The 16,378-nt window shown below is 45.6% G+C and overlaps 1 protein-coding gene across 1 annotated transcript in view; it reads left to right on the top strand.

The window, feature by feature from the left end:
- LOC142560711 (protein zyg-11 homolog B-like) overlaps positions 1-16,378 on the top strand; it is a 69,081-nt gene that overhangs the window by 4,363 nt on the left and 48,340 nt on the right. Inside the window, exons 2-6 of the mRNA XM_075673001.1 lie at positions 3,236-3,437; positions 7,462-7,632; positions 8,999-9,301; positions 10,809-11,075; positions 13,269-13,377. Coding sequence (XP_075529116.1) covers positions 3,331-3,437; positions 7,462-7,632; positions 8,999-9,301; positions 10,809-11,075; positions 13,269-13,377 — 957 coding nt within the window. The 5' untranslated portion in view covers positions 3,236-3,330. The remainder of the gene's footprint in view (positions 1-3,235; positions 3,438-7,461; positions 7,633-8,998; positions 9,302-10,808; positions 11,076-13,268; positions 13,378-16,378) is intronic.

Consider the following 16,378-nt stretch of genomic DNA (forward strand, 5'->3'; position numbering starts at 1 on the left):
CACCTTTTGTCTCTTAAGTGCATTATGAAGTGCGCCAATGTATGTATTCTCATACGAAGCAAACATTAAACTCAAACCAGTAGTTTGCGGTCATCCTGTCAACGTATTTCCATGAAGTTGTTTTTTTTTTTTTGTCGCACAGATAGTTGTGCTAATAAATGGGCATCGATTATCCCACCAAGATGTTCTGGCGAATTACACCTGCAGGTGGCTGAAACAGACACTGTCCGCACGTCACACCTAGCCCAAGAATAAGTTCTTGCTTTTGCTCCCTACACAGATATTTCAGATAATTTCCGAAAAGAAATGTGACGAGCTACATACATGCCTGGCCAAGTATCGCAATATAAGCCAAACGTCCCAAAATTATTTCACTGTGCTTGCATGCTATCATTTGCAACTCGCCTGCGCCCGCCACGGTAGCTTAGCGGTTATGCCGTCCCACTGCTGAGCTTGCGGGCTCTTTCCCGGCCCTGGCAGCTTCATTTCGATGGGGCCGAAATGCAAAAACACTCGTGTTGTACCTGGGTCTGGGCGCACATTAAAGAACCCCCATGTGGTCAAAATTAACCCAGAGTCCCCCCCCCCCCCCCCACTACGGTGTGCCTCACAATAAGATGGTGGTTTTGGCACGTAAAACCCCAGAATATAATTTTAAACACTTGCCTTCCGTAATTCTCTGTTACCTGATCCAGAGACATTCGTTTTGTGTTTGGGCTGTGAGTACTCCACCGCTGGCATGCACTTTCTTGTGCTTCCTTGCTCAGCGCCAGAATGACGAAAGGCTTTGCTTGCTAGCCTTCAGGCTATTTTTCATTGTCTGAAGCACGAAGTACCCATTCGTTTGGTCACTTCTGTTTTATTAAACAAAGCTTTATTGTCTTTATGAGCGAAAGCAATGTGAAGGTGGCGGTGCCACTAATAATTAGTTGTTGTGTTGATAAAATGAACCATAACGCAGAAACAAAATGTTTATTGCTTACTTTTTCAAAGAAGCATTAAAAGCTTTGTTACTTCACTTGCTTACTCATCTTTCACAATATGCACCCCCCCCCCCCTTTCATTTCTGGTGATCGCTAATTGACATCGATATGCTGCCATGGAGAACTTCTGAGAAAGTTTTCTATGGGTGACCATGGAAACTGACTTATTAAATCTCACCTGTGGTAGATACCACAATCTGTAACATCAGCCTAATTACTTGAAGAGGCATACATTGCTTGCAAGATAAATTGCTGTGGGATGTTGGTCATCTAACAAGCATCACTTATTTTTTTTTAATTGTTCACTAAAGTGAACAATGGCAGATATTCTAATTGCAAGATAGAAGCCAAGCACTAATGAAGGCACAACGATTTAGGAGAAATCCTGTACTTTGAGACCTCTGGCAAAATACATTGTTGTTCTAGTTAACCCTGAGCAGCACTGCATTTTTTTCAATGGGTATGACGGGTATTTGCCGCAACATAAATGCGTTTTGCCACAGAATTTGAAGACCTATTTCTCGGTAACTTGGGCTATGCACAAGATTTCGGCCAAATGGCTGTGCCTTCATTACTTCTTGGCCTCTATACCGTATTTTGGTACAGCTGTCTTAATGTGAATTACTAAATAGCCACTTAAGGGAAACTGTGAATTATCCGACATCACATTGAGATTTATGGTGCAGTTACTGTGTGCCACTTCGATTAATCCAGTGGACTTCCCAGATTGTGGCATTTGCTGCAGGTAAACTATAATAAGTCCATTTGGATTAAAAAAAAAAAAAACCTGGTATACACTTGACCACGTCTTATCAGAATGGGATATGGGGCACGGCTATAGATGGAGGCCACACACAATTCTGGCTTGCACGTGTAGGCTCAGTGACCTCGATAGTTTTATCTTGCGCTTGATGTTTTCTCAGCACAATCCTTTTGTCAGGAGGCTGATGGGCATTGGCTCTCTGAGGATGAAGTTGCTGAAAATGGTGAAGCTGTATCTCGGGCATGTCACCAGCAAAGTCGCTGAACTTCAAGATATAATAACGTCGTGTAACGCAGTTTGAAATGAAATCAAATTGTGGGGTCAGCGTGTGCCACCACACTAGCGTGCTATTCAAGACCGCATGCAACTTTAATGTGAGTATGTTTACATACTTTGCATACAGTGGCATGTGTCGTTATTTCAAAAACATCAAAAAGAGATTTGGCACTTGCTGCTGCTTTTGTTTCGCTAAAATTTTGCAGTAAGATTGCGCTCTATGCTCGAGATCATTCCGCACGATGCTTGCCACCGATACTTGCTTAGTTTGTCAGAAAGAGGTTTGCCTTCGTCTGTGCTTGTTGTGGGGCCCACATCACGCCCCACTGCAACGGCTCTCTCAGAGAATAGGTCGGCGGAATGGGTGCACACTCACTGTCAAACACTCAGAAGCATTTTTTTTTGTTCAGGAGGTGCACTCATTTAGACTCATTTCTACTCACACTCATCAGCAGTCAGTCGCTTTCGTCACTCCTTTGTAACTCCTTTGTCACTCCTTTGTCACTTGTTTGTTGCTTCTTTGTCACTCCTTTGTCACCCACTTATACACTTGTGACTGTGAAATGAGTGCGAGTGGGTGTAATAGTAACTGAGTGCTTCGACCTATGCCTCAGAGTAATGGAAACCAATAGCGAAGGTCACACTTTACCATACTACAGGTGCCGAAAATGGTGGCGACGCCATAGCGGCAATTTCTTTTGTTTTGATGCCACTTATTATTGCGAGGGGTGCAGATAAAGGCAACTTTGCATGTTGTTCTTGACGCTCGGGGCAAGTAACAATGACAGGCACTACATAGAATCATATGGACCATAAAATGTAACGTGTCTGCAAAATTTGAGCAAACGTAAAGCAGTGCAAGCGCGAAATCCTAAAACAATTGTTTAAAAGATATAAGTACAGGTCAGTGTACGTACTATTTGTGACGCTTTAGTAGAATTTCAGTACAAGTCAGTCAATCAGCTGAATCAGCCAGACCACATTGTTGTCCTCCCTGGACACTTATAAACATGACATTCCATTCAGTGACTGCGATCTGTGCTGTCATTATTTATTGCTACCTCTGCTGAGCTGCCTATTTCTTTAACTGATTCGTACACAAGTTGACACAATAACAAGGGAGCCTTTTGGTGTCCGAATACCACTGTCGCAGCACAGAGTGAAGGTGATGCTGAAGGCATGACATTTCTTTTGCCTGTTTCTCCATAAACAGTGGTGACCAAGTGGCTTGCTGCTTACTGGAGCCCGGCGCGAGAGGCCCCAAAGAGAGCGATGATTCTTTTAAAGGCCTGAGCACCTGAAGCCAGCATGTACGACTCGCCAGCATCCCTGCAAGAATGCTGCATCGACTTCATCTGTGATAACATTGATGCCATATGCGAGGTCCAGACAGATGAGCAGCAGCAGTCGGTGCGGTGAGTGTGCAATACCACTAACCTGCATTTCTTCTTCTTTGCATCGGAAAGATGCGAGAACATATAACTCTAGTTATACATAGAAAGCAATGCTACAAAAGGAAAAGGAGCTTCTCTCACTGCTTGCATTCATTACCAAAAAATAATGTGTCCCATATAAAAGAAGAGACGCAGGTATGGGTCATGTAATTCAATGTAACATTGAATTTCACACTTATGTTGCAAAGTATTGCATAATTATTATACAGAGCACATGCCAGGCTGAACCTTTTACCACCGGACGAGCAAAGGGACATGTTTCTGCGGCCAGTGGCCACAGCGCACTGTTTGCTCTCGTGAGCAATACCATAGAGTTTCCTACAATAATTACTATAGGGAACTCTGGCGCTGCGATCGTTCAGCCACCATGTGAATAATGTGTAGTACGTGGATTTGTTTGATCTTCTTGCTCGTGGCTTTGAACGTGCTTGTGGCTTTGTTTATTATGCTTTATGCACCTTCACTGTCCTGAATTTCAAAGCAACCTGTACTTTTTTCTAAATGAAGACTCTGCAAGTATGCACAATTGCTACTAATTGCAGTGGTTCAGCCTGTTGAGGTGGCTAAATTGAAACAGGTCAAGCGCACGCCTCAATGGCGCCATCTTGCCTGCGAGAAATTCGCAAGGGTGTTCTATGCAGTTTGTTGATGCATGCATCTGTTGCGTAATGATTTCAGCAGTGGCCTTCTGTGCTAGAGGTCCTGTGTTCGAATCTTGCTGCTTAGTACAATTTAAGTAATGTTTGTTTGATTGTTCATAACACTAGTTTACTGAAAGTGATGACTTTGCAAAGTCATGAGGCCGTTAGAAGCCAGAAGGATGTAGTTTAGGCAAATCCACACGCTAACCCATTGTTCCCATGCCGACTGAACTGCCGCGCTCGCAGCTCCTGTAGACACTAGCACCCTAGTTCCTTCTAGCAATTATTGTATGAAACTCTATGATCAAAACATAGTATGCTGCCCACTGTCTCCATAAAAGGTACACAAATATTGCATGACTTGACGTAAGCTTACATCCAGAAGCTGTATAGCTGTAACTTATGAAGTGGTTATTCTGTAGAAAGTGACGCAGGTGAAAACAACTGCACTGCAAAGCGCTCGAAGAATTCTATAACGGCACTACTATCGTAGCTCCTGTTGAGTTGCCCGCAAATTTTGAAACGGAGTATCAAAAATCGGTGGGAACAATAAAGCAGGTAATATTTTGCGAGCAAAAACTTTGTCACAGGTACTTGATCTGTTGGTGCACTGAAGTGTGCAAATATGTCTTGCGCAGCCATCTGATAAGGCATCACACATTTGCTTTTGTTTCTTCTTGTAGTCTCTGGCCGATCATATGCCGGCACAAAAAGTGGGCACAGACATCATGAATTCTTATACAGGTTTCCCGTGCACTCCCTTATGCTAGTTGCTGCAGTGCTGCGAAACTGTCATACTACGCAGGAACCTTGGCAAGCACTGGTACAGAAGCCATCACATAGTATGAGACATGTAGATTAGTATATGCTCATGTCCACAGGAGCACTTTTTTGGGGGGGAGATAGACCGATGTTATTTTACAGTGGCATCCTGCTAGAGCAGCGTGATGCCTTAGCCATTGTGTGGCTATATTATATTGTTAAAAGAACTTCTTGGTAGGCTAGTTGGTCTGTGGTTTATAACAACAAATCTTGCATAAATGAAATCAAGAAAAAATTAGAAACAGTCTCTCCTCACTGCCACCTTCTCACCTTGGTGTCAATGTCACTTTGGCTTAACTGGATAGCGCCACTTGAATGAAGATCTACTGGTAGATGCTTGCGCATCCATGTTTCTGAAAGCTCTATCCTGTAACCTTCTTTCCTTCTTTATAAATTGCGTGCTAAGTAAGGCTTTTTTTCAACGAAAGAACTGAACGCAAGATTGGGCTGCACCCTTGTCACATGGCTGCTTGCTTTAATGGGAGTGCACACAGGTAGTCAGTGATGGAGATTGTGGTTTCTCTACAGGGTGCAGAGGAGCACCGACTGTGGCAGGTTTAAGCTTAGTTAGCCATGTTGGCTGACGCCACCTGTGGCAGTTGCACACTGTAAAGTAGTGCGTAATCAGCCTCTTACAGGAAGCAAGCATTGTGCCTCGAGAAACACTCTGGTGCCTAGGCTCACAAAGGAATGGTGTTCATTACACTTAAAGGGGCCCTGAACCACCCCTCAGGCTTGGTGAAAAAACACATTCTGGGGATAGTATATGCTGCTGTGAGTATCTCAGCCAAATTTTGCACTCCGACTGGTGCTCACAAGCGGTTTAAGCACTCTGGTTTCAACAGAGCCCTTCTCCTTACTCATTCAGGACTGCTGGCAACTGCCCCTTGATGTCAGTGGGCAGATTCCATAGCGCAGTGCTGTTAGCCGATAGCTGACATCAATCGAAAATGGTGTTTGAATCAATGCGATTCTTCCTACTGTTCATGTGTATTTATTGATGCATCTTACTAAACAGGTTGAAATGAGCAAAAATGTGCATTTAGGATTTCGATAAGAATTGTGTACTTCCAGAACAAGCCGACTGTCATGTGCTCGCACTCGAATGTAGCTGCCTGCCTGGGATCTAAACTTTGGTCACACTGCTTATAGGAGTCGTAGCCATTTGGTCTCACTAATATCACTAGTTTTGGACACTCAACTAGCCTCAAACCACGCGAAACTCAGTCAGGCCACATACATGCTTGCCAGCGCACGCTCATTCCTGGCAGCTCCTGGCTAGACACTTTGATAGACATTGCTTTGTATTGAGCTATTGAATGCACTTCTAAATACACAATTTGGATGTGGCTGTTATTCTTCAGTCTGGCTGGTGCAGGACAAAGGTGGTCCGCACCCTGTAGCACGGCCAGACTTGAGCGCACGAGTGCGAGAGCGCACTCCAGCACTTTCGTGCACATAGCAAACGCACTAAAGTTCTGTGTAGCTGCATCTTCTACATTATGAAAATGGTGTGGCTGCCGCGGCATGCCACAACGAGCCTGCTTGCTGAGCTCACTGCAGCTCACTGAGGACAACTGCGTGTTCCGAGTGGTTCATGGAGAGCTTGCCCGGGTGACAACATACAACGGGAACAAGTTGTCTGCTTCCTGAGTTGCACACCTTCGATGCATGTCGCCATAATGGTCGTAGCTCGTTACGACTGAATATAAGGATGACATTTCGTTCGATCCTCAGAAATTGTGTAATTGCTGTAGAGATAAGTGCGAAGGGAAAAGTGCTACATGCTACTCGGTGCGGGAAAGCCGCGCCTAGCTATCAAGTACATTGTAGCACAGCAACAATGGCATAAGACACGGTAAACTCCACCGAGAGTTGCGGGATAGCGTCTGAGTTTGGCGTGTCCTAGGTGCCAAAATCGGAAGTAGTGGCGTCTCAGTGAACATTCAAAATCAAATTTGAACTGCGTGCCACGATGACGTTCAGTAGACAGAGGGTTGTGGGCATGCCTCGCTCCGCTGTAGCTTTTGCAGTTGGGCATTGAAAAAAGAATGGGAGCACTGTGAAGGGGACCATAGGCGATCGTTGATTGCCAATAACTCCCATTCTTCTGAATGCATTAAAGTACTTTTTGCGGCAAAGTATTTCTGAAATAGTCTATTTTAATTTCAAATGCGTTTCTCAACTGCGATAAAAAGTGGTTCAGGGCTCCTTTAACCCCTGGTCTCACCCACAGCCAACACTGAATGAACATTTAGTTCCAGATGGCACGAAGAGATAAGGCCCCTGGGGTCCTGGCATGTTGCTGTGAAGGAGAAAGCTTCTCATGACTACGCTGTGCACTAGGGCTAACCAAGGTTTAGGTTGCTAGAGTGTAGGGCAATCTCCACCCTCTTTTGCGTCAAGCAATGAATGCAGTGTGGTTGTATCACGCGCAATCACTGGGCATCACTTGTGGGCTTTAGGGCGAGTATCAATAACAGCTTGGTGAGTCAGGTGGTTGGATTTTCTGGCTGCTGCAGGTACTCGTTCCGTGACCCGGACGTGTTCTTCCACCGGGAGGTGTCACAGCAGGTGCTCGAGACACTCAGCGTGCGCGGCCTGCTCAACGACAGCATCCTGACCCTGTTCGATGCGCGCTCCACCCGTCTACAGAGGGTGCGCATACACAATGCTGCCAACGTCACCACCAAGTGAGTCATGTTATACACTGTTGTTTGACCATGTTGTGCATTGTGATCCACTTTTGGGCGGCAAGCCTAATTTTACCTGAAGACAGGAGCGTACCTTCCAAGCCTACCAAGGAAACTTCAATGGTGACTTTGACATTGGTTTCAGTATAGTATAGGGGGTATGCGCATGACGTCATCCGCTAGGAGTGCTAGCGGCGTTTGCAGTGGTCGCCATGACTTTAATTGTGAATTTGCGCTGCCTACGCGAGCAGGCCTGCGTCGCCAAGCAGTTACCAATATGCATGAACCGTGCAACTTCCTTTTCAAAGCGTTTTTCTTAATTGGCTATAGAGTGGTACGTCGTGTGTCAACGATACACTTAAGCACGCACGTGCATGGGTTGAGTGAACCAGAAAAATCACACTATGAAACAATGGGCTTGTGGGATTGTATTGACCCAGTCGAACTCAAAGGTCATGAGCTTCGGCACGATGTTGGACTACTGCCTTGCGTGGATCTCGCAGACATCATGAGTTACCTTGTGAATGCAACGAGATTTGTGAGCCACGAGAAATTGAAAGCCTACAAGTCCACGGAAGGACACAATTATCTGACAAGCGGCCGGGTGCGGCAGCTGTGTGGCAAAGTGCTCGCATGACATGATCACCTTCATTACGGGATTTTCTGCGTCTTGTCCACTTGCGCCGTTAAAGGTAGCGTTAATGTTGCTTCAGTGAAAAAAAATCTCGAGAACTAAACACTGTGATTCCACAGACTTCATAACTTTTATGTTGCATCAATTGTGCTGGTCTTGCCAATACAGTTATTTTTTTTGCCCTCCCAGGTTTGTCAATCACAATCATTAAATGAAAAGCCACTCACACCATGGCTTCTCGTAAAAGAGGGTGAGGTGCTGACTGGACATTGCACCTGCCAGGCAGGCCTTGCGGAGGTATGCTCGCACATAGCTGCTGTGTTCTTTTTATGATGCAGCTGTAGTGAAGAAGAGAGATAACCAGGTATCAAGAAGGACTCGATTTTGGGCAACATTCCTATCGCCAGGCTTCTTTCTTGTGTGATTGCTGCAGCCAGATGCAGAACGGTCACCATGACACCGAAGTTCAGTTGACGCACGGCCATGGCGTATAGTCTGTCCAGTATGCAAACACTGTATGTAGACTTCTGTTCAATAAACAAATAGCAACAGCACTGCACACGAAACACTTAAATGTGTTTCAGCGATTGGTTACGTTTCAGCGACTGGTTACGCGCTACGCTTGCACCGCGTACGTAGCGCGAGACCACAACAGGCTGTTTTGATGGGTTAAGGAGGCAAAGTCAACTCAGCACGGCTGTTCACTTATCTCCTGGTTGTGGTGCACTGCAGGGGTCTACGAGTGCTGCGCTCGCACAAGCTGACGGAGCTGGAGGCCACCGGCCTGAGCCGGGTGACAGTCAACGACCTGATTGGCTGCCTGGGCGACTGGTCGCTGGCCCACTTGCGCCTGCTCAACGTGGCGCGCACGGCCTTCACCAGCTCCAAGTTCTGCGTCGTGGTGGCGCTGTCCAAGCTGCGCGGACTCACCTCCCTCAACGTCAGCGGCACCGAGTTCAACCGCCACGGCCTTGACATAGTGGCCCAGGACTTGCCCCTCCTCGAGGCGCTCGACATCTCTGGAACGCGCATCAAGTGGGTGTCTCCTCCCACGACTGGGCAACCTTGTTTGGGGGCGATTTTGTTGACCTGCCTATGTCTAGGTGTTAAACATTGCATAACGTGGTTGACTGTTGAGCTAGAATTTTACTTTGCAATAGAAAGTGCAGCAACCAGTTTTGTTTCGTTTTTTGTTTTGTTTTATTTCCTTAAAGACCCCTTTCGGGGTATTACATAAGGGGCTGTTACAGCTTTGTTCACCTGGTCATGTCAGACATGTCCCCTTGTTGAAACAATGGCTCCAGCAATGGACCTTGCTCGACCGCAGCTTCGTGTAAATGTATGTCTTCTTTAGACATTGCCTGATGTTTGATTAAGTAACCACAAAAAAAAATGTTTTGTTGGCAGGGATTTGCTGCATTGGCCCAGTGTCTTTGGCATTCCACTGCTGAGCATGTGGTTCTTAGTTCAACTCGCAAGCATGGTGCCCACATTTCTATGGTTGTGGTGGACTTAAAAACTGTGCATGGGTACTGTGCTTTGTTGGGAGCAGATTAAAGGATAACTGTAATTAAACTTTGGACCACGTAGAAAGCCTAATTTAAGTTAGTGTAGAAGCTCCGTGCAAAATTTTTGGGCTTGAAATATAAGTGGACGTGCCACGAAACGCTCCAAGAAATAGATGTTCTTTGGTACTAAAACAGAAAAAAAAAGACAAAAGCCACGATTGCCACTCACCGGAAGCGATACATAACCCAGAATGTTGAGAACCAGTGTGGCTTCTCAGTTCAACCTCCAAGAATAGGCGGTAACTGCAGCTGCCTGCAGTGCGCTGAAATACCTCGAAGGGGATGTGCTGTGATATGAGTCACACCTGCTAACCACCAAATGCATGCATCGTCTACCTAGATACTATTTAAAGGCTGCTAATAAAGCAAATTAGGCAATTACCAGCATTGCAGCTTTGCCAAGATTACTTAAATAGTGTATGCTATTCATTTAGAAGTGAAATTTCACTGCAGTTGGTCTTTGAAAAACCCCAGGTGGTCAAAATTAATTCGGAGCCCCTCACGAATAGCTTAACAAGTGACAAGTAGCTTGGAGGCGACTTCAGACAAACCTACCCCAACCCCATAGCCTATCACTATTACTACCCAGACCAGCTCCCTAATACATGTAACCATTGTAAGAAAAAAGCGGATCTGTTCCGCCTTATGTGGTCGTGCCCAGCGGAAAATCGCACGAATCATAAAGTAATACTGAGCAGTGGGAGGTCGTGTCGCTCAGCTCCGACCCTGACCTGCAGGCCAAGGTCATAAAGAGAGCTGAAGCCGCCCAGGCCCAGGGGCTTGTGGCTGCCTTAATCACAAGGTCACCCATCAATACTTTGTTTTCCAATAAAGTCTTTACTCACTCACTCGCTCACTCATAGCCCCTCCGCTCTCTACTCCCACCCCTCAAAGTAGCATTCATGACCCGCTGTGTCGTTTTGGGATGTTAAAGCCCCGCAATCTACATATAAAAAAAATTGCTTTGCTGGCAGGGACATCTCGCCTCTTCTTCGCTGCCGGGACCGCCTGCGGTCGCTTAGCATGTACAACCTGAAGAGCTGCGGTGGCGAGGAGGCTGTGCTGTGCCAGCTGCAGCGGCTGCAGCACCTGGACGTGTCGGACGACCGGGACCACCCGCTTGACCTGCTGCACCCTCTGCGGCACGACGTCTCGTGGCTGCTGCGTGACCCCCGCCGCTTCCCGCACCTGGTCTCGCTGGACCTGTCCGGCAAGGACGGGCTCACAGTTGAAGCTCTCAGGTGCAGTTCCTTCTTCCTGCGTGCTACTCCCAATGTGTCATTGTTACATACTCTGTTGCGCACTTTGCAGGAAACGCTCTGGAAGCTAGTCAGAGGAGTCTACACTCCATGCGTTTTGCAGGGCAGTTGTTTCTGATCTGAAATTCCTTTTGCAGAATAATTAGTGGAACCCCGTTAATTTGAACCTGCTTAATTCAAGCTTCCAGTTTATTCAAGCTGATGCTGTGCTCTTGTCAAAGTGATGTGTATTTCAGTGTGCGAGAAAGTCCAGTAATTCGACCGCATGAGCATTTGCGGTGGTTCATTTGAACGTACCACACCACCGACCGACCGTGATCTCAGCAGTGCACCAACTTGGGTGGCGGGGCTTTCGACGTCGCAGCGCGGACACGCGACGGCCGCTGCTCCTGTCTCCCATTGCATTTACTGTATTTTGGCGTGCATAACCTGCACCAAAATTTTTTTTTAGTTCCGAGAGTAAAGTTATGGTGCAGGGTCCATGCAAAAACTGCATTGAAAAATTTGCCTGGAAGTGTGGCTTCACGGCAGAATGTGCCACACTGCCGTGAAGCCATTCTTCTGGAACTCGTAACTCGTGTCAGTTTAGCCCGCACACACCGCCTAGCACCTGCACTGCAAAAAAACGTATTCTATTCAATGAGCTTCCTTTAATTCGCACTCCATTTAATTCGAACAAATTTTCAAGCACCTTTGAATTCGAAGTGTCAAGATTTGACTGCACTTCATATATTACAGCTAAAGGTGGATGTAAGGTTACAGCAAATTGCACATTATTTGTACACCTTTGTTCTTCCAGTATGCAACATATCATGTTTTGGTCATGAGTGCAAGTGGTGCTTTGTCGTTACTGGTCATGGTGTTGCTCTGCAGAAACATGTCCACGGCTCTGGTAAACCAGTACTCCGTAAATGTTAATACGTTTACAGACGGGCTGCAACTTCCTCTCGAGAAAAACACATACCTGACCATTTCCTGCTGCATGTCGTGGCAAAGAACAGAGTTGCACAGAATGAAGGCAGCAATGTCACAAGTTGCTGCTGACCGACATTGCCGAGGTTTTGGCATCACAATTCAGACGGTAGAGATCCACATTGAATCATTGATCCGCCTGCAGGAGCCCATAGAGGTCAATACTGACTTCATCAAATGGTTACCAGGCGACAGGAAATGTTTTTTATGGGCTGGTTAAGTGTTAAGGCGCTATTTTCTGTTGCTGACGCAGTACGAGGAGTAGATTTACTTGGAACAAGTACATTCCACGCTAGTAATATCGCAATCAAATAGCTATGGTTTTGCGCCTCTGATCACGAGGTTGCGAGTTTGATACCCAGTCATGGTGGCCATATTCTGACTAAGGTAGAATGCGAAAATACTTGCGTACCATGTTTTGGGGGCACGGCAAAGAACTCCATGGAGTCAAAATTAGTCTAGAGCACTCTGCTACGGTGCCCTTCATAACTCACCATGGGATTTTGAGAGATTAAGTGCCCCAGTTCGCTTCCAGTTCCCCAATGTACTGTATTATCACCTACACTCTTCTGCTGAGTACTCTCAAAGACCTAACAAAAAAAAAATTTGCAGGCATATAGCATTTGAACCCACGCAGATGACTTTGCATTGTGGTGTACGCAATGCAGCCCGGAAAAATTTAAAAGAAATAAGACAGCAGAGGAACAATATTACAGCAGGGTATCAAAAAAGCTCTAGAGCATATTAAATGCATCAGTCTAGGAAAGAGTATTTTAGTATAACAGCAAATGCAAGGGCTTTCGCAACGACATTAGCGTTGGGTACTCCTCACTACACGCATGCGTATGTAAGTGGTGCTGAAACTCTCACATGCGTGTGCTATCCTTGGGATTTAGTGTTCAACACTAACGCACTAGGAACATTCCACCTGTCCAACTGAGACCTGCATGCTTTGGATCTATCAACTTGTCCTGCAGGCCCACACTCTTTCCGATATTGCGCACGAGCATTCTTACATTCCGGCCCCAACATAATCCAGCTGCCACAGCCGTGAATCAAACACTCAACCTTGTTCAGCAGAGCATCGTAGGCATCGAGCCATCAGAATGGGTCAAGGGTTGTTGGCAAAAAACTGTCTTGCTCCACGTGCTGGGAGGTGCCTGCACTGCTTCTGGTTGCAAGCCTCTGTTATGCGGTGTGCAGGAATTTCCTGGAGGCCCACCCAAAGATGACCTTCCTGGGCCTAGTGCAGACGGACGCCTGCTTTGACGATTTCTTCACTCGAGAACTCCCCGCTCACTCTGACCTTGTGGTGAGTGGTGTGACTGACCCGTGAAGTTTGCAGCCGCCTGGACTTAGTACCAACGTGACTTTTTTAGTTTTGTAATTTTCTTGCATTGAACGAAGGTTGAAAGACTCGGAACCCTGAAAAAATAATGGCAAGCTCCAAGAGCGCCTTGATGACTCACTGTGATGCTTGTTTTGACGAACCGAATCGTGGCGTAGCAGTTCAAAGTAGTAGACGCAGAAACGAAATGAATGGTTGGCATGTTTCATTTGTGTACGTGTCCATTCTTTGCACTGCGGCATCATGAATGTAATTCAGCTCGCTGAGTTCTCTATTCTGTCTGAACTGGCTTGGGAATTACCGACTTGAGAAAATTCCAACCGATGTTTATTTCAAAAAGCCAGATGTTTCGGAGCTTGACAGCTTCTCCTTCAAGGGCAAGTTGGCGAAACGTATAGCAGTGCTTATAGGTGTTTTTGGTGGCTCGATGACAGGCGTGCAGAGACCTTGCGCAGTCCTTGCGCAGTCCTTGGAAGTAGGTGGCGAGAAAAGTTTCCGACGAGTGGTTGATGTTTCCCAGACGTTTTCTGAATGTGCCACAACTCTAAGAGGGGCCGCTAACAACAACCACCAGAGGTGGCTTCTTCTAAAGTCATGGCACATTCAGGAAACTATGTTCTTTTAAAAAATAAATGGTCAAGATTTTGTGCAAATAAACAGTTACTGAAGCATTGTCTATATTGCTTCTCGTAAAGGCTTCTGTAGCTGTAAATTTGACCACACAGTCGACTTCCGTTAATTCGACCCTGATGGGATTGATGAAATTGATAAAATTATCCGGTGGGTCAAATGAAATAAGATGCAATAAAAACGCCAAAACACGGCTTATTCATTTTTTCAGCATTTGCCCGATTCTAACACGCCCCCAAATCAAATTGGTGCCAAATGGGTGTTTTGTCTAAAGTACAAAAATAATGTAGAAATGACATTAACGCTTCTAAACAAGGCATAAATCCAACGTGCACCTGATATTTTAGCAAGAAAAACGGGTAAGGGTCTAATATGTGTTGCACAATGGTGGCCAGTTTCCTAATGTCAGCTTTGCCGCAATGCGCTCGTGTTATGCGATAAAGCATACGAATGTTGCCAAGGCGGTTTTAGTTTGGTGTCCGATAGCACTGTGCTGGCAATTTTTGGCTCATTTTTTCCTGAATAAAAAAAAAAAAAAACGGTGGGCGTGCATTAAAATTGGGCAAATACAATAATCAGACATTGTAAGTTTCGGTTATTGTTTGAAAATCATCCTAGGGCAGCTTAAAAATATATGTTTTTGATGGAAGATGGTGATTGTTCAGTGCATGCACTGTGCCCTAAGCTCAGCCGACACGGATCCTCCCACTAAAGGGGTCACTCTCGGGGTCAACATAAGAATCAGGCGCATGCGTGCTGGCTGGTCAAGTTAGAATTACCATGCAAAGGCCAATTTTAGGTTCGAACTAACGAAAGTTAGGACCCATAGAAATGCAATTGCGCCAGCTGGACCTTTGTTCGAGATCAAATTATCCGAAAAATCGAATTAACCGGCCCCAAATAAACAGAAGTCTACTGTATTCGGTCAGAATTCAGGTAACAGTATGGCATGGAAGGGCCTACTGTGTCGTTCTGCAGGTTGTAAATTGGTGTGGCGCCTCATGGGTTGCACATTGTGACAGGGGAGACGTGGCTTTTGCATTGCGAATAGTTGCCAGAAATCGATTTTTTGAAAATCAAATTTTCAGTTTCTAGAACTCTATTTCTATCTGATTCCGAAATACCATCGCTGAAAACCATTTAAAAATGCCCTAAAAGAATTGTCGTCTCAGCCAAGGTGGCCAAAAACTTAGCGGAAATCATGAAAGAACAGCATTTTTTCAAGCCACATTATCTCTGGGACGGTGCAACCAAGTGCTGCCATCTTGGTCTTCTCGAAAAGCGCATTTCTCCGCCTTCAAATTTGCCGCTTCAACTATCTCCTCCATGCAGAAACAAGCACACAAAAAACAAACAGTTGAAGGTCATGCAGGAGTCTGCGATTGGCCACGCCTGCCACGTGACTCCAGCACGGTTTGCCATTGGTCCGGTGCTCGCATTGTCTGCTCGGCTCTTTGCACCTTGCAAGCTCTGCTCCACTCTCTGTAATCTCGACGAGTGTCAAAACGGGCGCTATGCGGACAATGGCAGTAGCATGGCCATTCCCTCTGTTTGTGGACATCTCAGACTCGTGGCTAAGCAGGAGGGCATTTCACGATGAGTGTACAAGTGTGCATAATTGCGTTTCATCATGTTTACCAAGTCATGATCGATGCGTGTTATACAAGACTGCTACTTATACACTGGAAAGTATGGTTCCTTTGTTGATGGTTGGCTTGTAGAGTAGTGGTGTTTTCCTTTGTTATTTAACTTTGCGCAAAGATAGGTACATCCTATGACCTGTGTTGAACTTGCTATATAAGCCACGTGTAGGTTGATTGTTGCTCTGTTAATCTGCTTATATAGTGGCTCCAAGGCCTTAGTAAGGAAATTTCTTTCGTAGTTTTTCAAAGCAATGCCTCAACAGTTCAGCTGAAATCGCCTGAAGTATACAGTAAGACTTTGCTCTATGCTCTGCTCTGCACCCTTACACTGTAATTTATTTCCTGCTTAAGAAGTCCATCACTTGTTATGAGTGGGTAGGAGTGGGCAAATAGCAATTTTTGTGACTGAATTGAGCACAAACAGAATCAAACATTAAATACTTTTCGAACAGTTCTTGAATAATGGACATTTTTTTGCAACAGTGATACTAAACTATGTTTCGTAACTTTATAATAAATTTTGCAACTCTGGCAAGTTTGTCGTTATTCAGGGTCATGCATTACGAGAATGCATGAACGAAATTTTTGACCTTGTGCCATTGTGAACCCAAGTGGAGAGCTTCGTGAATTTTCGTACTGCTTTGAAATTCGCGTGAGTCGTGACTGTGCAGACGTGGTTCTAGTGGCAAATA

The sequence above is a fragment of the Dermacentor variabilis genome, chromosome 10 (assembly GCF_050947875.1).
Source record: "Dermacentor variabilis isolate Ectoservices chromosome 10, ASM5094787v1, whole genome shotgun sequence".
In the NCBI taxonomy this organism is placed as follows: domain Eukaryota; kingdom Metazoa; phylum Arthropoda; class Arachnida; order Ixodida; family Ixodidae; genus Dermacentor; species Dermacentor variabilis.